Source organism: Chaetodon trifascialis, chromosome 2 (assembly GCF_039877785.1).
Source record: "Chaetodon trifascialis isolate fChaTrf1 chromosome 2, fChaTrf1.hap1, whole genome shotgun sequence".
Classification (NCBI taxonomy): Eukaryota; Metazoa; Chordata; class Actinopteri; order Chaetodontiformes; family Chaetodontidae; genus Chaetodon; species Chaetodon trifascialis.
In genome coordinates this window covers 11,287,855-11,313,043 of record NC_092057.1, presented here as the reverse complement: position 1 = coordinate 11,313,043, position 25,189 = coordinate 11,287,855, and the positions used below count along the sequence as shown (strand labels likewise).

The 25,189-nt window shown below is 41.4% G+C and overlaps 1 protein-coding gene across 3 annotated transcripts in view; it reads right to left on the bottom strand.

The window, feature by feature from the left end:
• Positions 1-7,101: 7,101 nt before the first annotated feature.
• Positions 7,102-25,189, bottom strand: part of meis1a (Meis homeobox 1 a) — a 44,284-nt gene continuing 26,196 nt past the window's right edge. Inside the window, exons 9-13 of one of the 3 annotated variants that reach the window (XM_070982257.1) lie at positions 19,133-19,209; positions 14,366-14,424; positions 10,778-10,867; positions 9,860-9,971; positions 7,102-7,872 (exon numbers count right to left, since the gene is read on the bottom strand). In XM_070982257.1, coding sequence (XP_070838358.1) covers positions 9,913-9,971; positions 10,778-10,867; positions 14,366-14,424; positions 19,133-19,209 — 285 coding nt within the window. In that variant the 3' untranslated portion in view covers positions 7,102-7,872; positions 9,860-9,912. Of the gene's footprint in view, positions 7,884-9,859; positions 9,972-10,777; positions 10,868-14,365; positions 14,425-19,132; positions 19,210-25,189 lie in introns of all 3 variants that reach the window. The other 2 variants (XM_070982276.1, XM_070982267.1) reach the window with 2 other exon arrangements.

The window sequence follows — 25,189 nt, the reverse complement described above, 5'->3', positions numbered from 1 at the left end:
TATAAATACTGCTGAGTAACGCACACAATCTGTATTTACTGTGCCTGTAAAAGAGCTGTCAGGACTTTGGTGATGTCACAGTCACCGCCCTCAACCACGCCCACCAGACTGGGCTTTTGAGGAGAAGGGCCTTAAAGAGATAGGCACTGCAACAGAGCGTTCCAGGCAAAGGGTGAATAGAGGTGCTGCAGCAATGGACAGCATGAAATAATAATGTGTCAGCATGTAAACATGTTCTGGTAAACACCCAAAATAAAAGTATAAACCTGAAAATGAGCTTAATATGGGACCTTTAAGTACATTTACTCATGAACCTTCCTTTAAATATAATTCTGAGGTACTTCTACTCATTATCATATTTAACAACCTTCGATGTTGTTTAGAAACTTAAATATTCAGTTTTGTTGTTGGTTCATTCCCTGAAGGCCTCACTCATCCTCATCTCGGCGTCTTGATGTCGTGTTTATAGACAAATAGTCTGTTGAGGCCCCGCCCCCGCTAACGAGCTGAGCTAATTGAAGTGAATATGATGGTAAATGAGTGAGCTGCAGGCTCTCATTAACCTGATTAATACTCTCTCTCCCCACAGCCACAGATTACATGTTATTGTGAGTCATTAGTTCTTCCTCTGAGCACGAGAAATGAATCTGACCTGAGACCCTCAGCCGGGAAAACACGGGAGGAATCACTGGTGAAAGAAACTTTCAAACTGTGTTTTTACAGAGAATTTCCATCTGCATTTGATTACCCTTGTCTGATCACTCACTCACACTGAAAACTGTTTAAAACGTGGCACATTTAAGTCATAAGACACATTAAAACTATTTTTCATATTTCACATTCTTGTTGTATTTGCCTCTAGATTTGTGTGTTTTCTGATTATGAAAGGTGATTTTATTTGCCTCTCTTTATTTTGTCATACTTTCTTCCTCTGCAGATGGCGTTTGCTGTGCTGTCGAACTGTAAATGTTTAAATTTCCATTTTCTGAGCACTTGTAAAGTTGAGACTGAAAGACTGACATGGTTAGAAGGTCCAGAACAGCTGCTAAATGGACATTTTGGTGAGGCTGTTTTGTCAACTGCAGTTTCTGAGGCTGAGAATCAACTTTCAATCTCAACTTTCAGGCCAACGTGGCCAAAAACAGAAATGTGAACATCTGCAATCCCATGACAGCAAAGCAAACTGCGGAGGAAGATCACGAGATATGATCAAAAGCCCTCATTGTGGTTCAAGTCTGTTTATGTTTTATTTTTTATTATGTATTTGTATTCATTTTGTTGTATTTGTTTCAGTATTTCTGCATTTTTTATTGTATTTTTTATCAGTCAAAACGGTCCCACTTCAAGGTCCATTTAGCAACTATCTGTAGCCTTTGATTGCGTCTCATGATCATCATACAAATGTAAATGTTTCCATTTTTCTGAGGACTTTAAGGACTTCTCGTTCATGTTGGTCTGACAGCTGAGAACGAAAGATTGATTTGTTAAAAAGGTCCAGACCTCATTGGGTCTCTCGGAAATGACATTTATATGCAACATCGAATCTGCTGCCTGATTATGTTTCTATGATCAACATAATGAGGAAACTTTTTTTCTAAAACATCTTATTTGTTTTCCTACCGTATCTGCTCATGATGACTGAAGTATAATTTTTTTACTGTCGCTGTTGTTTAGGCACTGTGAGGTTAAAGTCAGTGAGAGCTCACTGTCTTTGTTAAATATTGAATTTTACTTAATTTATAGGACTCAAAGTTACCTAAACAGCCATAAATTTTTATATTATGTACACACACACACACACACACACACACACACACACACACACACACACACACACATATATGTATGTATATTTAGGTATTTTATTAGTTTTAGACAGTTTTTATGTCATTATTGTTGAGGCATCTTTAATATTACAATGTTTTATGTAAGTAAATAGTGTATGTAAATAGTTTTATATTATTAGTTTTTCATGGTTTTTTTTTATCTTATTAGTTTTTATACCATGTTATATTTTTTTTATGCTAATTTGGAAATTAGCTCCAAGAGGGAATGAACAAAACAATACTCCTACGACTACTACTACTTCACCCCCTAATACTACTGCTAATAACCCGTAGCTGACAGGTCCTGTGTTTTAAATTAACTGTATTTTCAGGTGAACAGATGAAGCCTGTCTTTCATAAACAAGGTTGACTTCTTGCCCAACAGATCGGCGTGTCCCGTCAGAGTAAACTGACCCCCTCCTTCATCATCTCCCCCACCTTACCTCCTGCACTTCCTCTCTCCAGGTAACCATGATCCTCCCCTCCCCGAGCTTCTGGATCCTCTGTCCGACACTGAATACCTTCCCCTTTTGCCCAGCACATGGGGAAACACATTTAATCCCTTCTGAAGCAAGCATTTAATTAAAGGCAATAAATTATCCAACTTCGTGTTCAGTTCTCCTGGATCCCACAGATCTAGACGGCAAATAGAGCGGCTTTCAGGAGGAGGTGGGTGAGCTCATGGCGTATGTTGTTTTCAAACTGAGTATTGATGGAGCAGCAGGTCACAGGCCCAGACCTGGAGGAGGCAGATTAATGTCTCCTTGGAATTTGGGTCTGCTCAGGCTAACGTTTGTTACTCGGGTACGAATCAGGGGTAGGTTTGTTTAGATAAACCTCGTTACCTCTGCAGGCTTGCTGCCTGCAACCAGAGGGGGTCATCCCCTGGGCACAAGAGCCCACTGCTCCTCAGGGCCAATTTATCACCATCTGTACGGATCTGTGGCATTCTTTCCTGCTGACAGAATACAGACACTGAGAGCAAACTGATGCAGCTGAAAAATGCAAAGGATTCCCCTTCACATATCACTGACTTCATGTGAAATATCAGGGTTTCCCCAGGAAACTGGATGGCAGCCTGGGACAGAAGCTGTCAGGTAATCGGCTTGTTAGTATCATGGATCGATTACTGAACACGTACTGAAAGTCTCTGAATGCACTGACCGTTAACATTTGTCAATCAATGAAATGACTACATAGAGAAAGAAAACAACTATGAAGAGACAAAACCAGATCCAAATGACTACAGAGAGACATAAAATGACTACAGAGAGATGTTAAATTATTAAAAAGAGGTGCAAAATTACTTGGAAGAGATGCAAGATTACGAGTGAAAACTAGTCCACAGATGAAAACAGCTGTGAACTGCAGTTTAGGTTTGTATTTATTATTTTTTGTAGTCATGTTGTTTGTAGGATGTAATCAATATATGATACTATCGTACAGTGAACTGATTTGTACACATCACATCTGATTTAATTTCCAACTGATTTCTGTTCAGAATTTTTAATTTCTCCTCTTTGTATTGTTGGATTTTGCTGTGAGCACTAACACAGCTGAGCCAAGATAAAGTCAAGCTGAAAGGAAACACTGGGAACAAAAGTGCAATTTGAGTTTAATTGAAATTTAACTGTGACAGATGAGCAAGTTTTCGATCTTTAACTCATCTTAGCAGCAGAGGAAGGTATTAACTTTCTTAAAGTGAATTATTCCCAGGTCAAATTTTGGTGAGACAATACAGCTTTACAATATAATTTGACTGTAATTTTTAATTTTACTGTATTAATCAGATGTCTTAGCAGTTCTTACTCTTTCATAATAGTAGGTACAACGAAAACAACTGAGCATTTAATGAATAATAATAAATAATAGACTTTATTTAGAGGAAAAGAGACATACATTTTATACAAAGGATTTCTGTAAAAACTGGGTCCCTACATGCTTTAGTACTGTGAACAAAACTGAAATCTGGGAGAAAAAAATAAAACAACAACAATACTACTACTACTACTACTATTACTACTAATGATAATAATAATAATCATAATAATAATAATAACAATAATAATAATATAGATGTAAATGTATCCAACATAACTAAGCGAGAAACCTGTTAATTATTATTTAAAATCTTTTAATTCTACTGAATTTTGTAATATAAAGAGTTGACTATTACATCAGTTTTGCAACTTTACAGTTTTGTTTCTCAGTACTGCACCATGATGGCACCCAGGAAGTATTTACAAAATTACCTAAAGGTTGTTACTTCCTTGTTCCCCGAAGTCTTTTTTTCTTCCACTGTTCCTATGTTTAAGTACCGGTGAGGACCAGAGAGTATTTATTGGTTGGCCTACGTACGTGATTCAAACAACCAAATTACTCTGTAAATCACTCTTGGCTGTTATATAGTGTAGAAAATTAATTTAGCAACAAGTAAAAACCAGTTTAAAACCACAGTGCTGCTGGTTTGAGTGCAACAGAGAAAGAAAAGAGTCTGAAAAAAGAAAGAAGGCAGGTTATTTTTACCGAATTGTCACAAGCTAAAACTTTGGCCTGCTTGTTTTAGCCTTGGTGATTTTGGCTCAATTGGCAAAAATTAGAGCTGCGAGCAGCAACGAGTAGCTTTCAGGTGTCACAAAGGTGAGGAAAGTCACTTCAGCCCATTTAATTCCTTTTAAACAAGGCTTTAAATAACCAATCACACACTTGTTTCACTTGCAGCAGTTCAATAACTGCTCGCTAAAAATTCCTCTGTTTGGACACCTCACAAATAAATAATAAAGTAAAAAAATATATCAAGTAATAAAGTGAATAGAGACCTTACAATAAAGTAAATATGGCAGTGAGTAAATAACAACCGATATAATAAATTTGTAGTCATTTCAAATGTACGTTATAGTTGTCACTAGGCAAGAGATGACCCTTGACCTCAAGAGAAAGACGCTGATTGGTTAAAAGTTATGGAAATGTTCATCACACACGTGGTGTGTTGGTGAGTTTTATTTGTGTGTGTATTTGTTTGATAAGTAGCAGTAACACTAATAATCAGAATAAATAACCTGCCTGGACACATTGCATTCACTGCCCGAGCGATGTTGGAAATTGCAGCGCTGCACAGCTCAAAACAGTCATTTAAAAATCTTTCTCAAATCCGAGTTTCCTGTTTATTTAGCTGTCACTTGTTGTTGTCACGGCAGCTTCAGTCTCCCAAGCCTCTCCTCACGTCAACGTGATGTTTTCACTCTTATCTTTTTGCATTTTTAAGTGAGCACGATTGATTCTTTGATGAGCGCTCACCATCGGCTGACTGTCTAATCACACATTTAGCTTTAAAAACAAGAGATGAAGGCAGTTTCCACAATCCCCTAAAGAGGGCAGTCTAACATGGGAGTTGAGGCGGCTGCCTGTCAGTCAGCTCAGAGTGAAGCAGAGGGAGAAGAGCAGCACTGAGGACGCATGTTTGCTTTAGCTCTCATGTTTTCTGCTTCAAAAATAAGTCACCAGGATCATAAAACTCATCTGAACAAGTTCTGTGTCCTGCAGCCGCTGAACAGAAACCCCTTGAGTCAGAAACCTGGCTGAAAATCTGCACTCGCCTCAAATCCCTTCTCCAAATTAGTAATTGATTTTAAGAGGAAGATAAATGATCTCTTTTGTGGCCTCCAGCTTTGAAATGAGGTGTATCTAGGAAACTCCCAGCGGATTGGGAGAACACATCCATTGAGGGGGCCAACTGGAGCGTGAGGGGGAACTAATCTCTCCATTTAAGAGTTTGGAGCAGATTTACGTAAATCAGCTTTTTTTCCCCCTCCTCCGTCAAATTCCAGGGGAAGAGTTGCATCAGAGTGTGCAGCTCTGCAGGACATCCGACTAGAAGACTTCCCTCAGGTCTGCATGTACACTGTGTGAAATGACGATCTGTTACGTGATTATTTTAAACCAAACTGGAGAGCAGGGCGAGAGCCAGCTGCTGTTGGCACATCTGCGCTGTTTTCTTCCAGGAGTCTCTTTCCTCTTCAAACCAGAGTGCCTCTTGAAAGTTATGAAATTAAAGTTGTAATTTTAGTTTCTATATATATATATATATATATATATATATATATCTCATAGTTTAAATTCTTGTGTGGCAACACCACAGTGGAAAAAATACTCAATTTGAGAGAAAAGTAATAAGTAAAACAAGTAACAGCAGCAAAATACACTAAATTAAGCGAAGTAAAAACTGCAGTATTATGAAGAAGAGTTCAGCTCAAGATCTTTCAGTTTTCAGATCAAAGGAAAAGGGACAGAAGGAAAGAAGCAAAAAGAAGCAAAGACAGAGGGAATTAAAGAGATGGGCAATACTTTATTTTGTAAATACTGTCAGTTCTTAGGACATAAAATGTTAACACTAATTCAGAGTGAAATATGGAGTTAGGTTGTAACCACTATTTGAGTTTTTAGAAGTTGGTCAGGATGCTAGATGGTAAACAGAAGAGTTGTTAAAGGCAGCCATTTCTATCAAGAGGGGACAAAATGCAAACATGTATTCTCCTGCAGGCCGACATCTCGCTGCAGTGTCTAACAGACCCGCCGATTCGCCGCGTCGCTGTTGTGTTCTGCCTCATCTTGATGTGGAAACAGTTAGCTGTAACAAATATGCAAAGCTGCTGAGTCGCAGTTTGGTTCGGTTCAGGCACCAAAACTACTTGGTTAGCTTTAGGATCACGGTTTGGCTTAAATTAACTACTTTGTTAAAACAATCAACACTGACTGTTGATTCCACACGGGAATCGAACATCTGCCCTTCGCTTCTGTTATTATCACCTCCTGCTGGTACTGCACCTTTATACACGCGTGTACTTTTCACTATCCACTGGAGAATCATACTACATCCTTTTTTAGGGTGAGGCTGGGCAACATTTTGAGCAAATTAATAGAAAAAAGATCTGTAAAATAGTACCACCAAAAGATGATACTGGATATTTTATGAGCTTATCTCATGTTTTGAATAGAAAATCTTAATCTTCAAGTAACCACTGACTCCAACAGTCATGTAAATGTAATGAAATGTAAACATTTTCCCCTGAAATCTGGTGGAGGAAAACTGGAAACTTTCCAAAAATTAAAAGGTGCATAAACCTGCAAAGTGTACTCGAGTACAGCGCTTGAGTAACTGAGTCCCCACTTCTGATGTCAAGTGTTTGTACACACCAAACGGCTTCTGTAGAGTTTGACAGCAGCAGAAAACCACCAGGTGTTAATAATAAAATACTTTCACAAATCGAGGAACAAATTTGCTTCACTTTTTTATTTCAGAACTCAAACGTTTGTGGAGCTCAAGGGAAGAAAGTCTATGAAAAAAGACAAACACACACAGTGTGGAAAGTGAAACAGTACAAGTCCTTTCCTTTATACCAGTACATTATGCAAAAGGCAGCAGCAGAGCACTTGTAAGGACTTGTCTCTCGTCCTCTGAGAGTCCACAGTAAACCGCGCTCAGTCACGTGAAATCTGCCGGCCATTTTTCAGAGCTTCTGTGTCTTGAAAAATGGTTTGTAGACAGGTCCTGTTTCAAAAGAACGCCTCGGGAAATACAGACATCAGCTTCATGTCTTCAGCTGGTGGGGAGGATGGGAGGGTTGATCCACTGGTGTCAAAATGTCCACTTGAGGCTTCCATAGTTGTAAGTCCAGAGAGTAACAGAAGGTTAAATCTGTTGGTGGACATGCCGGTATGCTGACATCGCAGGGAATTATCAAATCCAGAGACGCCACATTGACATTTGTGTCCTGTTCCAGAAAAATCCTCCCAAGTGTCATCAGTTCAGACACACAGCTGTTTATGATTCCTTCCAAGATCTCCATCTGTCCCCACGTTCTCTCTTTTGTGCTTCAGCTGGAAGATTTTAAGTCACAAAGCGTCTCCTGTGGCCATGGAGACGCAGCAGCTTTCAGGTGTTTACTTATCAGGCCAGGTAGATGCCCAGGGGTGCGGGGCTGAGGGAAGGACGGGTGAGGAGGCGTAGGGTCCTGCTCTACGCCTGCCAAGGAGGTCTGCTGACCTGCTGATAGAGTCCAGCAGAGAAAACAGAAAGTAACATGTCAACAGGAAGTTAACTTGAAAAGGAGACAAACTGAACTGCAGAGGAGAAATTTGTCTGACATGAGTCTGTCAGATAAGGCTGCAACTAACTGTTATTTTCACTGTGGATTAATCTGTTGATTATTGTCTCAATCAATCAAATAGTTGTTCAGTCTATAAAATGTCGGAAAACAGTTGTAAAATATTGGTCAGTGACTAGAAAGCTGGAATCAGAGAATTTTTACTGTTCTACTCAAACTGACTGACTGGCTATATCAATCAGAAGGGTGGCAATTAATCTAGTTGACAACTAATCGATTAATTGATTAATCATTGCTGCACTAGATTCATATTTTCATTTGGTTTATCAGTAGAAATACATGGCATCTCCTCACTTGAGTTACATCACCATATGAAAGTCTGGTGATGGGCTGACCAGGCCTACTACAGGGCTAGCTAGTGAGCTACTGTAGCTGGCGAGCTAAACTAGCACTAGCAGTCACAGTATCTGTCAGAGCTTCTGTCTTGTCTGTGCTTCGTTAGGTTTTTGGCCTGTCATTTTGTTCTTGGGATTGTACACAATTTTATTTGACAAAGAAATGAAGAGGGAGGCAGCTCTCTGCGCTAACTGTCAGTTAGCAAGTTAATTAGTTCAGATCCTACATGGACAGTAAGGTCACACAGTTTATTTAAGGTTATGCTCTAAAAAGAGAGTTAAATAAAACCAGGGTGGCTGCTAATGAGCTACATGAATTTGCTCTGTTTTTGACGCTCCACCTTTCTGTTCCCTCAAAGATAAAATACTCACACACAAACACAAAGTATGAGCTAGCTGGTGAGCAACTGTAGCTGGTGAGCTAACCACTAACATATGCTAGCCAGCCAGGAACATGCTAGCACAGTCCCAATATCTCTCCATGCTAGCTGACTTACTAGCTAAAAAGCCAGCTAGCGCAGTCGCTAAGAGGACAATGAATTTCTGTCTCATAACAATGTCTCTGTGGAGCGGTACTCAAACAGAGGAGGCTGCATAAAAGTGAAATGTGACACATAGCTTTTAAGATACAGCAGCTTATGATTTAGGGTCCAGTTTGGAATAATTTTCCAGAAGAAGCGAATGGAAAAAAGGAAGCCAAATGACCATGGAGTGGTCATGTCCTCGTGTGTGTGTGTGTGTGTGTGTGTGTCTACATGCATGATTGCATCAGATCCCAGCTGACAGGTGTATTGTTTCCCACGAGCCATAAACTCAGTAATGGCAGAGGGAGGAAAGACCAACGCTCCTGAAGACTCTTTAATTGTCTTTGGTCGGAGTGTTGCCGTCTGACTGACCACGTTTTAAGGAAACCCCTCCTCACCCCCCTCCTCCTCATCTCTAACTCCTCTACACTTCCTTTCTGCACATTAACATCCTCTTAATCTCTCCTCCCTACGCTGCGTTCACTGCCCCCCCGGCCTAATAATGAAAACTGCTTACAAAGTAATTGGACTCCGTGTAATCAAATAAAGAGATGAGAGCGTTCTGCTTCTCTCACTAATGATCAGTTCGTTAGACAGAATATGGAGAGGATCTCAGAGGATTAATTGACCTTTAAATCAGATGGAAATGGATTTAATTAGTGAGGAGGAGCGGAGAGGAGGTGGTGATAGAAGAAGAGAGATGTTTTGTCTTTTGTCTGCTGTTGTAGTTGTAGTTCACTCAACTTGGCGAATGGTGCTAGACATGTTCAATGAGAGACGTGATCTTGTATAACAATAATATTTTTTTTCTATGATTTGTAAATAGTTGTGTGTACATTTATCTACAATTAATATTAAAGAGATCACTGTCAATGGAAAGCATGTTGCATGCAAAGGTGTTCAATATTGACTGAGTTATCAGTTTTGACATAAACAGATTACACGAAAATCTTCACTTTTGTGTAATTTGGGTGAACTGGCCCTTGAAACACCTGACTTGTGTTACTTACAGTGGTTTCCTGGGACACTGGGCGGGTCCTCTGGCTGCAGAGTGGTGGTAGTGTTACATGTAGTGCCACTGTCCCTCCACACCCATTCCCATCCCCACACCACCCATAGGACCTGCAGGACGAACACAAAAACACACAGTTGAATCATCATCAGTTTGTCTGAGCTCATGAAAAGTTGACCCTTCAGAGATATGTTGTTCTCACAGGACAGTGTCACACAAACATGTGATGGTCTTACAGAAGGTGATGCATTGCTGTAGATTAAACTAAACTTGGCTGTAGGGAGGGTCACACCATGTGATCGCACACAAACAACTACTGGTCTGACGTCATGGTCCCCAGGTGGTGAATCCAGTGGGTGAAACAGGTCAAAGTTTCCTTTTGTTTAACACTTCAGTTCATGACAAGATATCTCTGAAACAAAGTGCTAGCTGTACTTTGAGATTAATCCTGATGTAGAATACTAAAATGTTAATGTTAGCGAGTTGTTTTGCCAAATTGTGCCAATGACTGGATGTTAAGTGAATCCAGCAGCTGTTAACCTGCATGTTTATATGTCTGTGAGCGCACTTTGAGGTGAGTTCCAGACTGTTTAGACTGAGCTGAGGCTGACAAAGAGGCTCTGAGAATGATTTACACGACAACATAATTTCTACTTGGGCGTCACCCTCAGGACAAACTGCACAGAACGTTGTTTCTTATTTTCATCCATACGATTTCTTGATCTCTGGTCTGTAAGGATCGTTGCAGGCTCATGGACGGTTAATGCAGCTAATGCAGTACTTTAATGATTCCCTAAAATATTCTTTCAGTAAAAATGTATTAAAATGTACCTATTTATTGGGAAAATAACATTAACGATGCCTCTACACTGAATTATTTGTGTGCATGTGTGTGTGTTTGTGTGTGTGTGTTTACCAGGTGGTCTGATTCCCATGTGTGTCTGTCCATCCATAACAAAGCCTCCCATTGGCTGACCATCTGGGCCGTACGGTCCTGCCTGGCTCACTGCGGACACGGGGGGATATGACCCTTTTTAATTATCTCGCTGCCTGCTGTCCCATAGTGATGACATCACTCTCACATTCACACTGTGAGGTGGGGGACAGTATGACAGCTGCCGTCTTTACGAAGAAATCCGCATCTCGTTAGTGTTCAGACCTGATGATGTCTCTAAGTCTGTTCATCTGACCGGCACTTTGGTCCACAGTTTACTTGAACTTCCCTGTGGATATTCCTGCTCCCCAGAGGATGAATATCAATGACCTGACGACCCCTGACCCCACGTCTAGTCCCACCTTTTAGGACAAAGTTTGCATTTAATGTTTTTAAAATTAAAAGTTTTTCCAAGACTTCATATGATATTGTGTGGTGAAATTTGCATTTCAGCCTCTAGGGGCACTATAGCAGGTTTTTAGACTTCAGCATCAAAGTGTGTTTATGCAGATTAAGACTGTGCTGCACCTTTGGTCTAAGCTGTTACAGCATGTTAAGGCTGTCTGATACACCTGATCTGTGACCTCTGACTTTCTGAACCTCTCCACAGACCATAGTGTTCACCACAGGACAGCTGGGATGTAGGAAAGGTTGGACAGGGCAGGAAATGACAGGACGGACAGACAGTTTAATTCTGGATTTAGTATCTTAAGTATTCTCTACCACTGTGTTCATATACTGTAACTTAACAATGGTGCAGTTCATGTTTCATATTAATTATATTCCCATATAAACTCTAACAGCACCAGCTATGTTGTGTTCAAACACACTCCTGTTTTCTCTACACTTGTTTATGATATAGTTTATTTTCCTTGTTTTCATCTTCCATCTAATCTTTGGAGGGAGGAGGTCATAAATCAATGATGACATGACTTTAAATGAAATGTGCTCTTCCTCATGGGGGCATTAGCTGGATAAGGTTTCATCTTAAGAGGAAGTGTTTCACTCTACATAGTGACATTCCCAGGGTTGAAGCCTTTAACAGTTTCCCATCGCTGTCATTTAGAAGTGTATCGATGCTTTTGTGTGGAAGTCAGCTCCGAGGTTAATGCCAACAAAGCTTAGAGGCCAAAAGGCTAGCAGTACTTTAGCCTTGCTTTAGCCCGGCTCCTATTTGTTTTAATCCCAGGTTAAAATGTTCAATGGAGTGGTCAGTCAAAGCGATTAGCGTCTTTGTCTGGAGCTAATCCTGCTGAGGTTTAGAGGCCATTCAATCCCGGAGTTTAAGCCTCTCTGTTCGCTTTAACACAACAAGGAGCCGAGAAAGAAAAAGACACAGCGAGTGGGGGGAAGTTCACCAGTGAGTCTCTAACTGCTCAAATTCAGCATGTTTTTCATTGGGTGTTTACATACATGTCAGTATTCCATTTGGTTTTGGAGTATCCCGGTTTTGCGTATGAAAACATCAAATCCTGGTTCAGAAGTTCGGATGAACCTTTACTCATGTTTGACAAAGCCGGATGTTCCAGCTGGAGGACTCCAGAGCGCTGTGGCTCTAAAGTCCTTATGCAGATTTCAGATAACTGTCTGCCATGTTTGCACTTGTGTCTACATGCTGACAGAAAAGTGAAAAACATGACACTGTAATGAAGAGAGTAAAATTTATTGTTACTCTCGTCTTTAGATGAAGAAGCCAAACCCAACAGGAAGGCAAACGGTGAACATATCCACACCCACACAGATGATCAACTCCGGATACTGTTAGTCCTGAATGCAATGATGAATGAATAAATAGGCTTGTCTATGTTCCGTGTAAATGCCATATGATCAAAACCAGGATAAGACTCACAACTGGGACACTCATGTGCATGTAAATACTTGACAGGCTCAAAGATATCTTCATTTCACTAAAATACACTTCATACATGGGTCTGGAATAAACATCTGCAGCACTGCATCGTATTTCATCCACACAGGCTACAAAAACTCCTTCTTGAGCTATAAAAGCAAATAGCAAACAAATGTAAGCTTCAAATTTTATCATGGTGACATATGTCCTCTTTGCTAACCAGGAAGCCAAAATGGTTTGGCTGAGCAGTGGCTCATTATTTGGCAGGTGTGACTAACGGACTCATGTTGACTTTCACAACACGACTGCCAACGCAGGCCAAAACTAGCTGCTACTCTGACTGATTCTCAGCCAGCGCTGGTGTCACCAAAACCTAGACAGAAGTAGGGAATTCACTTTTCATTCAAAGTGAAACTACAGTCCACCATGGGCAAAAACCCAGCAGGGTGGTTTTAGTGAAATACACTCACTGGAATCTACCACATGTCCTGTTGCTCCGTCAGGAAACTTCTTGTTAACAGAAACTGGAGGACATCAGCAACCGTTTCTAGAGATGCATCTGAGTCGTTCTTTGAGTCTTTTCTTTTCAGGCCATTTTCTACTTTGACTTCACCAAAACTCAGAGGGAGATATTGCACTTTTTACTTCACTACATTAATCTCACAGCTGTAGTTACAAGTCTTTATTTTAAGATTTTTACACACAAAACACATGAAGAACTTCTAAAATATGGTGTTTTGTTCTAAATTAAACTACATGTACAGATTAAGGAATTAGTCAATTAATCAGTCTATTGACAGAAAATTAATTGTTTACTATTTTGATAATGGTTTCAGTCATTTTTCCTGTCAAAACATTTGATGGTTCCAGCTTCTCCAATGCGAAGATTTGCTGCTTCTCCTTTCAATGATTTGAATCATTTGATAGCTCAAAATGAGCTCCACCTCAACTAACTTCAACAGTAAAATCCTGCTTTTACATGAATGCATGAGTCAGAATAATCTAATGACATCATTTATAACAGTAAAACAGTCACAGGGGACATTTTACTGCACTGAGTACATTCATTTTGAATACTTGAAGTACATTTTCCTGATTATACTTACATAATTTCATTCAAGTCAAGAATCTGAATATTTCTCCCACCACTGCCTGAAAGCCTTGAGACCATAAATGGAAAAATAATGGATAATAAAGATGCCATTTAAAAAGTGACATTTGAAGAAAAACAAACTGCATTAGTAACGTTAAATCAAAGCTTGTCATTCAAGCGAGGCAGCGGAGCTATGCAGAAACTGAACTACTCATCAGTCCTACAGTGAAGTTTAAGTTCAGGCTTAGAGGGATCCTTTTGAATTATTTGAAGAAATTACGTGTCTTTTCTCATTTATTAAATCTTGATCTTTTGAAAGAGCAACGGCTGTAGTCAGACTTGTTACTTACTGACATCTGAGACTCAGGACTTTCTCAGTGCAGGAAGCTTCACAATCACAGTCTCTGTTTGTCTATCTTCTGGGTTTGACTCGCTCTCAAGACTATAACATCTCAAATGTCAGACCTTCTGGGAATGTGGCATGACATTATCATGCTTTACCATGTCACAAAACGAGATTTTATTACTCATTGAATATTTACTTATTAAATTAAAAATATTTTCTCAAGGTTACGGAATAAAGCTTTTTCCTGCTGGATGCAGATGTGGACTGGAGCATGAGACCTACCTGCTCTGTTGGACTGGTCGATCATGGGCTGAACGATCCGCCGCCTCGCGTTGATGAACCTGAGAAAAGGAAGAGACGGAGGGATGCAGAGAAACAGGAGGAGGGAGGAGATGGGAAAGACACAGTGACAGATTATAAATGAGGTGGCCCAGCACTGTGTGATTTCAGTGTTTTGTCTCTAAAGCTGCAGAGAAACCTAAACTTCCTCTCTGCTCACAGAGCCGAAGCTCAGATTCACTGTGGGACATCAAACACCTCAGTGCACCAGGACATCTCATGCTCGTCTGATATGGAACGTCTCCTTTCTTATTTTCTGAGCTTCACTGCAAAAAACTGCTTAAAATCATGACAGATGAAAACTGAATAAAAGATTTTGCGATGTTTCATAGAATCTGTTCTGTTCAGGTGCTGAAACTGAACCTGAACCAAAGATTTAGTTTACGAGTCAAACCTTTGGTTTCATATAGTTGGTTTGTCAAGTTAGTTCTCAAGTTAGCTCATGAATTCTGCTCAGCAGGTCAAACGGGTCAGTTCAGGTTAGCTGATGGTTCAGTTAAGCAGCTCCAGTAGTTTGATTGGACTTAAGTTCTGATTTGTGTGTTTACAGTTGAAATAAATTTACCAAATCAAACGAAGCCGTTTCACTTTGCTGGAGTTTCTGCAGCTTGGTCAACAATGAAAATCTATTGTTGTAACAGAGCCACCAGCAATTTAGTTACACCTTTAATTGTCTTTGCACTACTCTTCCACAGGTCATCCAGGTGTCAGTGCAGAGCTTATTAACCAGGTTAATGCAGTGGGAGAAAAGTGTTAAGTGCACTGAAACCAGAGGCCGACGTCTGATGGCTGCAGCAGCAGCAGTGCATTCATACACGTCCCCTTCTAAGTACACTCTTGAAAGCCATCATCCTGGTATGTGTGACCTATGACCTGGCACCTTTTGTGACCCCCCCTCCCTTAACTCCTCATATTCCCCCTGCCGCCTCCCCTCTGCTGAGGAGCGTTCTGGTCTTCCTCAGCTTAAAGCTTTCTGAACCGCCTGTCGACCCCTCCTGACCCGCCCCGGAGTGAAAGCTCTGTGGTTTCCCACTTGATTTATGTCCCCTACAACCACCTCCCCACCCTCACCCCACCTCCTCACCCCCGGGTGGGATGGTTCCATTTCAACTTGTTCAAAAAAGAGGGGGGAGAGGGGGTATAAAAAAAAAAAAAGTGGGGGACAACCCTGTTTCCTTTTCAGGAAAACAAAAGCCATAGGAGTCTTTTCAGGAAGTAAAAAAAAGGCAGCAGGGGAGGAGGAGGAGGAGGAGGATGGGTGAGATACAGAGGAGAGGAAGAATTTTTAGAGGAGAGTAAAAGAGGAGCCGCTTCAGCTCGAACAGGAAGCTGAAATGTGCTGTCAGACTGAAAGCTGCACAGAAACAACCCTAAAACTCGCCACTGCTCTGATACAGACGAGCTTCCTCCCTGAACAGCTGATAACATTCAAAGAAGTTAAACCCTCTGGATTCAGAAGGTAACTTTAGCACCACATGAGCCTCTGCACGCTGTTTCAGAGGCTCTTCTAAAGAAAACTGTCTTCTAAAAACAAAACATGCTTTGAAATAAGAAGAAAAGATTGTGATGGATAAGAGGAAAGAGCAGAGCTATTGGTTCCCTCAGAGGAAGAGCCTCTTTAATGAGCCACATGACTCGAACACTACAGAAGATACAGCTGGACAGCGGTTCACATGATGAGTCTGAGGTGTCACAAGATGATTCAAGACAGAAGAAGAAAGAAAACACTTGTCTTTCTCAATATGATTTTGATTACATGCATATTTTCTCATGTTAATACTGAATACTGCCTTTAGAAATCCTTCAAAGGAAACAGAATTAAAAATGATTCGTTGGTTGAGCTGTTCATGATTCAAGAGAGTCGTGTAAAGAGTTTTCAGGAGCATAAATAACCACAAGTTCAAGTCCAGACAGCAGAGGCTCTTGTGTAATGTTAGCCCCTCCTCACTAATGGTTAATAAAAACACCAGAGGACCAACATGGATGAGAGGAGACACACATAAACGCATCTTCTCTGTCATTATCAGAGCTACTGCACTTCCATTAAAGCTGTCATGTTGCCCGTTCTCTTGACATAAATGTGTTCATTAGAAACATGCTCAGACCAGCATTTTATTTCACCAAAATTTGTACAAAACCTGTAACTTCAGACTGCTCCCATGTCTGCATCACCTGCGATGAAGCACGCCAAGCTTAGAAGCAAACAGTAGAGGTCCACTCGGATCTGGTTCCTGACCCTCGTCCAAATGTTATCAGTCATGTAGGATCTCAGTGTACTACCACAGATCTCAGGTCTGTGTGTCGATATTTGTCCACCCTGAGTGGACTCTCAATCAGCTCTGATCCCGTGGTGCATCATCATCATAATGAAAAGACTCATTAGTTGCTGTCCTATACAAAAAAGCTCAAAATGAGCTCCACCACAACCAGCAGTAAAATCCTGCTTTTACATGAATGCATGAGTCATAATAATCTAATGACATCATATATAACAGTAGAGCAGCCACAGAGGATATTTTACTGCACTGAGTACTTTTACTTTGAATACTTTTAGTACATTTTCCTGACTTTAAAGTACCTACATGGTTACCCCCCCTCTGTGGCCTCCAGGCCCTCCCTCAGGATGGAGGGGAGGGAGGTGGATGCTTCTTTCTGTACAGTCTGAGCCATGAGTGGAGTTTAAAACAAAGCAGCCACACACACACACACACACACACGCACACACACACACACACACACACACACACACACACACACACACACACACACACACACACACACACACACACACTGCTTGTAAAACAGTCACTAAGTCCCGCCCTCCTGGGTGTCAATCTCAGGTCAGTCCTCCCCCTCCTCCCCCTCCTCCCCCTCCTCCTCCACAACGGGTGTGTTTAAATAAACCAGTCCAGCTGTTTGCCATGAAAATGCCATTTACACCAACTGCCCCCACCAAACACACACACACCTCCCTCTCACAAATCAGCAAACACAAAGTATGACATGAAAAAAAAAAACACTTGACATAAAAGTTTAAACAATTTGACAGTTTGAGCAACAAAGTACGATGAAATTAAATGACTGGAAACGTTTTTGTCTCTTCATGCAGCCTTTTGTGTGGCGACACTGGAAAACCAAAAAAAAAAATCAATCTGATATGAGGAAAGGTGAGGAGAAGGAAGAGTGAAGGAGGTGAACAGAGGGTAGGCAAGAGCAGGAGAAAAGAAGATGATGGGAGGGGGGGGCAAGGGAATAATTGAGGAATAAAGATGAGGGGAGCGAAAAGTCAAGGGAAGCAGGAGAGGAAGCAGACGTGTACAACAACGGAAGAGAGCAGGGCAAAAGAGGAGTTTAGAGGAGAATGGAGGAAACAAGGAGGAGAAAAAAAGGAAGCAAGGGAAAGGGGCAAGGAGAAGAAACAGAAGAGGGGAGTAGGCAAGGAAAGGAATCAAAGGGAAGGATAGGAAACAAGGTGATGAGATGCAAGGAAACAAAGAGAGGAGAGAAAAAAAGGGTGGACAGTGGAGCAGAGAGGAGAGGAAATAAAAGGAAGCAAGGACAGGAAACAAGGACAGGAGAGGAAACAAGGAAAGGAAACAAATGATGGGAACGAGAAGAAGAGAAGTGCAGATTCAACACATCACACAGGTTAAAGCCCACCTGAAAGCACACACACACGCGCACACACAGGCACACACACACGATCTGACAGTATAAGCCAGTTGAGCAGCAGTCGGATCAAACCGCCTCCTTCCTGCTTCATTTACAGCCTTCGCCTCTGCTCGCTCATTTACTCTGAATCTGCAGAATCAGGGAAAACACTGTGAGCTGCTCCAGAGGCGTTACCTTGGCAACAGCCAAATATTCGGAGGGAGCGGGACTGACTAATGGCTTCAGAGGTTTCAGAGGCTGACAGGCTCCAGACATCAGCTCCAGTATATCGCCGGGCCTCCGAACCTGCTTTTAATGGGACTGAAGGTGTTTCCAGTCTGAAATATTCACATAAACCCAAGCAGGTCGTTTCATTCTGATGGTTCTGTCATTTTGGCAAAGATGTGATGGGATGGAAAAAAAACGCGCTCCTGCTGACGTGCTGTTTGAAATCTTTCTGACGGTGACATAAACATACTGATGCATAATGAACTTTGGCACTGGAGACTAGTGTTTGCATCGCATCTCTGAGCAACAGTCGATGTTTTATAATCAGGGTCTTCCTGTAACTTAACCAAACGAAATGATTAAGGAACACTAGAACCAGGTTCTGGGCTTGCCGTGCAGGTAAAGCTCCTACAAAGCATCCTGGTTTCCTAGAACGGTTCCTCAGGTCAAAACAGGTAACAAAACCTGTTTGAAAATGCCTTTTAAAGGCCAAAGGTTGCTTTATAGTTTAGGCGAGTTTAACAGTGCGCTAACTATGTATTAACTGTTAAATCCTCGACACTGAATCTTGCTGATGTTTCCATTTCTGTATCAGTAAACAGGAAACACACCAGGAAACATCCTACAGGTCTCTAGCTCCCCACCTCCACCCTCCAAGCTCCAATTAACTCTCCAATTAACCACCTCCTCCCCTCTGTAACTGTAATTGGGGATATTTGGAGATGGGGCAACCCCACAGGATTCATTCAGATCATTAGCTTCAGGTTGCCTCGAGGGGACGGGCTTCCCAAACATAACAAGAGTGTGGCGTCGCCAGCGTCGCCCACTCACCAGTTGTTGACCTGCAGGATGGTGAGACCGGTGTCCTGAGCCAGCTGCTTCTTCTGCTCCTCTGATGGGTACGGGTGCTGCACAGGGACAAAACACAGACATGTTAACACACTGGAAAACATCACAAGGTTGTTTCTAGTTGTTGTTGTTGTTGTTGTTGTGAGCCTCAAAGCTGCTAATTAGCATTAAAGAATGGAGGCGGGGCCAGACTCATTAAGGGAGTATGAAATGGAGCATAATTAATGGGAAGAAATGGTGAGCCAATTAGAGAGGGAAGCTGAGTGGAGAGAGAGCCCTGTTAATTAGGACTGTGTGTGTGTGTGTGTGTGTGTGTGTGTGTGTGTGTGTGTGTGTGTGTGTGTGTGTGTGTGTGTGTTCGGGGTCGTTTAGGCTTGTTTCTCTAACAGTGCAGGATCAGAACAGGCCTCAGGCCGCACAGCTTCATTCCTGGAATATGTGTGGTTGTACTATATGCTATATGGGGAGTGTGTGTGTGTGTGTGTGTGTGTGTGTGTGTGTGTGTGTGTGTGTGTGTGTGTGTGTGTGTGTGTGTGTGTCTTCATGTTTGTGAGTGAATACATAAGATTTATTGACATGTATAGATAGTATGTTGAACATGGGGTGTGTGTGTTCTTGTATTTCAGCCATTGTGACGACTAAAAGAGCAAATACATACATACATACATACTAATTCATCTATCAGTAGATCAACAGAAACATCAACTATTTTGATAGTGAAGCATTTGTAAAAGTGGCCACACTGGCTTTAAAGCCGCTCCCTCATGGTGTGACTACACTGTAGGACATGAAGGACGAAATCCACTGTCCTTTGGATAGGTTCAGGTAAAGGGTTGGGCTGTAGGAAATGTGAAATGGAGATGTTTCACGGCTGCTGGGTGAATAAAAAGCATTTGATGAGACAAGCTGAGCCTGAACATTCATAAAGAATTTCATCAAAACTTGAGAGGGCGCTGAAGGTGAAGGCATCTGCATGCGACTGCGGGGTCAGAAATTGCAAAGTGGTATTGAGCTGTCTCTGGTCTCGGCTCTAAATAAACACTTAGGGAGTGGACAGGAGAGAAAAGTTCACGTAAAGCTTTGCCAAGTTCGCAGCACTGCAAACAATAAATAATGCTTCAGTGCAACAGCTGACAGTGAGTGAGAGTCTCTACATGTGCTGACTGAAACCAGCTGCTGCAGATCCTCCGCGGCACGTCGCTGCCTGTCCCTGACCCAGATAAGCAGCGCTATTTTCACACCGATCCAACATGTAGCTGCTTAAGTTCAGACTCATTCAACTCTGCAGAGAGCAGAGCATCCAAAAGACTGGACACGTTTGCTGCGACCACATCATTAGAAATAGCTTAAGAACAGGAAGTAGAAGCGAAGCACAGTCTGTTCCAAGATGTATTTTCATTGTGGGAGACTTTCTACGTTTCCGCCAACATTTCAGATGGAAATATTTGGCTTCAAGCAAGAACCACTCGGCACGTACAAGTGATTTAAGAGGACTGTAGTACAAGTCATGTACAAATAGTCACATTCTCCACAGTGGGAAAAACTATAACAAGTATATGGATTTTAATGCCTCAGTCTGAATGAAGCTTTTATGTTCAAACTATTCCTTCTTTATTCAGAAAACTAATCTGCTTTTGATGAATATTAACTGTTTGAGTGTTTAACCATATTTTGTGATTTCAGGTCCTCAGTTGTGAAGATTTGCTGCTTTTCTTTGTCTTACGTGAAAGTGAACTGAACTTGGACATTTTTGCTGTGAAGTTTTTCTTCCTCTGCTACAACATATTGATTTGGGGCGTCAATTGTGCAAATGATCAAATGTCATAAAACGCAGCACGTCGTGATTAGTTGGCGTTCAGGTTGAAAAAATCTGACACAAACGTGGTGGAAATATGAAAGGTTTAGGATAAAATAAAAACGTTCTGGCATGAGACACAAAGTATTTATCTATCAGATGGAGGGGTGGCTGGTGTCAGATTCTGGTTTCACAGGAAAAATAAATTATCCAAACATATGAAAACTTGAGGCACTGCCACATTTCAGATCAACACAATCACTATGAGCCATAACACAACGTTTTACTGTTGAATCAACAAAACGAAACATCAAAACAAACTTAAAGCTTCTCCTTCAGAACATTCTGAATGCAGGGGTTTTACCTGCGAGTACTTTCATGTTCTGTCCTGTTACTTTTACTTCAGAAAAGGCTTTAAATACTGATTCCTTCACAAGTGACGACAGGCAGCGTGGACAAACTGAAAGCACAGTTTGTACAAGTGTGAACAAAAATAACCTTCAGGAACAAAGAGTCAATATAGTTTCACTCAGTAGTGGAAGAAGTACTCAGATACTCTTTATTCTACTTCAAAACTACTGTCATCAAAATATACTCAGTAACAAGGACTCATTATGTGACATGGCCCATTTTCAGAACACTTTTTTTTATTATAATCATTGAAATAGGTCTAAACATGTACTATTATTATTATTTTATTTATTTTTTTTATCATTCTTATTCTTATTAGAATTAATATAGCATTAATAATAATAATAATAATAAAGGAGTAAGAGGAGAAGAGGAAGAACAAGAAGAAGAAAAACAAGAAAAAGAAGAAGAAGAAAGAGGAGGAAATAGAAGTAGAAGAAGTAGAAGCATCAAGTAGCGGAAAATGGAGATTTTCAAGTAAAATACAACTAAAGTACTTAAATGTACTTAGTTACTCTCCACCAGTGATTTCACTGCTGTTAACCTTCAGCCGAGCCGGCAGGTGAAGGACAGGACAGGAGAAGAAATGAGCATGAAGATGAGGAGCGGTGAAGACGAGGAATACATATGTATCAGGCGGGTTTACTCCCCCGTTCATCACCTCCTGGTTTTAGTCCAAACACTATCATCTATTTCAGAACTCCCAAGTCAATCAGACAGCCTCGGGTGGACACCAGAAGACTCTCCACATCGCTCAGTGGTGAGGAGGGAGAGTCTTTGATGTCTTCTTTTCTCCACTCTGCCCACCCCTCTGCCAAAAGTGCTGTGTTTTCCCTGTGATCTGATAGCAGGTAATTGGCCTAAACTGCATCTAATTTGCCACAAAGAGCGATAATCATGAGGTCGGTTCATCACATGTTCAGCCTCAGAGCCTTCAGCCTCCTCCAGGGAGCAGCTTTAATTGTCCTGCCGATGATTTCACCAAAAACAAGACAAGACAAAGCGAGTGAAGAGCGGCGAGAATGCGAGAAGCTTCAGACTGTTTATCTAAGACCTGAAAAATCAACCGAAGATTGTTTAAACCTGAGAAACACACACTGCTGAACAAATGAGTTCAAACTTTTTCTGTAATCCAAGATCACAGCAGGCTCAGGAAGATCCTCCTGCTCTCTCATCACCAAGTCACATAGGATTTCCCTGCAACGGCTCATCACACGGTCACATACAGCACGAAAACGCAGAATCTTCCCTCCACCAAATGAAGCGAGAGTAAAAACACATGGTGAGCGGTTCAGGCTGGTCCACCTCCCAGTCTAATTTCAGAGTTTCCACTTGGGTTTTAATCTGGAGCCACCTGCTCATTATAAAATTATAATCCTGTTAGCAGGGAGTGGCAGCTCAGACTGCTTTGCAGCTCGCAGCCTGGACGAACACCAAACTGGTTCAGGACCGCCAGCGCTGAGAGGCTGGTCTGGGATCAGTCTTACTGTCTGTTTCACTGTGAAGGAAGAGCTGATCTGAGTTCATATTCAGGAGATGTTACAGAACAGAATTTACCTCAGCATTCAATTTTCCCATTTACAAAAAATCCCCCTCATGGTACTATCACCTGTCACCCATGAACCTGTTTACCTGTGGAATGTTCCAAACAGGTGTTTTCGGAGCATTCATCATCTGCTGTTGCTCCTGTCCCAACTTGTTTGAAACATGTTGCTGCATCAAATTCAGAATAAAAAGATATTTACAAAAATCGATGAAGCTGATGAGGTAGAACATTAAATTCATTGTCTTTGTACTGTTTTCAATTGAGTTTATGTCAAAAGGAAGAGCAAATGATCTCATTCTGTTTTATTTATGTTTTACACAGCGTCACAACTTTTTTGGAATCTGGGTTGTACAGTTTTGCTAATACACCACCCGGTGAGCATCCACACTGTAATGCACTGTTGTTCTTGTCTTGCTCAAAGAAAGAAAGAAAGAAAGAAAGAAAGAAAGAAAGAAAGAAAGAAAGAAAGAAAGGAAATTTTGTGTGAATGTCAGTGAACGTCAGCTCGGGTTGTTAATTTTTTAATTTTTTTTTTGGAAGTTGTGAATGAGAGGCTGAATTTCATGACTGTTTAATAATAAAATCTGCAGCTCTCCCTGCATCGGCACATTAACGGATGCAAATGAGACTGCTGATACACACAGGTGCAGGACTCTAAATGCATGTTACACACTACACACTGAAACACACAGCGTTTCATGCTGTGAAGTGGGAGAGGTGTTGTTGTTTAGTGTCCCAGTAAACTTGTTAAGAGGCTGTAATTGCTACTCATTTTGTGTGTGTGTGTGTGTGTGTGTGTGTGTGTGTGTGTGTGTGTGTGTGTGTGTGTGTGTGTGTGTGTTTGTGTGTTAGCATTTAACAAACATGTCAGGACTACTTTGTCCACCTCTGTTATGAAACAATTCACTTTGATCGCTCAAATTCAAGAGAAACTCATTCATTTCTAGGAAAAAGTGGCAGATATTCTGAAAAAACTGAATGTTAGTGTGTATGAAGGCGTGAAATTGAAGGCGTCTTTAAACGGCATCTTTTGCACGTTTCTCGAGTCTTTCGGCTCAGATCTTTCCCTCCATCTGCCGTCTGATGGCCTCCTTGCTTCATTATCTGACGGACGCTCATTTACGCTGTCAGGGAAGAAAGGCTGCTCCGTGATGTATGTGACCACATGCTGGACATTTTTTTGTGGATGTGTGTATGAGTGTGTGTGGGGGGGTGGGAGGTCAATAAAGGCGACCCCCACAGAGAGCTGGGCCCGGGGGTCTCTGGGGGGCCTGTCACTGAGGTAATGGATGATGTTTTCACTGCAGGGTGAGGGAGCCACAGAACAGCCCTCCTCACAATGCAGGGAAATGAATGTCTGATCATACAGGCCTTTATTTTTAACCAAACCCAGAGAGTTTCAGGTCTGATTAGACCAACTACAGTCCTGATGCTTTTTCTTCTTGTCTAAGAAACTTACAGAGTTCATGGAAAGTTATCAAAACACCCTCTGACCCAGTTTGACTGACTCTGACCAGTGTTCCTAAATCTGTTGGTGTGTTTCTGTATTTAAGAAACTTGTCGTTGAGGTTGTTCCAAAAAAAAGAAATAAAAAAAAAAAAGAAATTTGTAGTTTAAAAGTTTGCCTCTGATTCACACAGGATGGACTGTATTTAATATCTGACATCAGCTGTATTTTATTTTGGCGGTAGAACAAGCACTGTATGACTCTACTGTAAATTCCTCAGAAAGTCCTTCTTTGATCCAGTTTTTGAGGGCTGAGAGGAAAAGTACAGATTCTGAGGTCCTGAGGATTGAAGCTCAAGTCACATCAGAGAGAGGCAGCGAAATTCATTGAGGCTTCCTCTTGAAATAGGTGGTGTTGGCAGCTTGGTGATGTAGTGACGACTCGCAGGACTGGAAGGCTAACTGCTAACATGCTATCCAACAGGAACATTCTTGCGTGATTCAGTCACAATAGTTCTCCAAGCTAGCTAGCTTGCTAACTGCCAGTTAGCACATGAGCGAGCTTGGCCACAGTTTCTTCAAGATTGACTGCGGTCATCGAGCTGTCTGAAAGACAAGCGTCTGTCTCCAGAAAGGTTTTTGAAATTGGATGTTGCCAGACAGCAAACAGCTTTGTCTTCGGCTGTCTGTTATCTGAAAGGTCGTGACTGTCTGATGGTTTGCTGTTGCTGAACAGCACAAATTTGAAGTCAATGTAAAAAAACTTTCCAAATGAGTACGCTCACTGACCGTGGTGATTCCAGTGAAATGAAGTCCTTTTGTGTCAAAATTTTATCTTTTT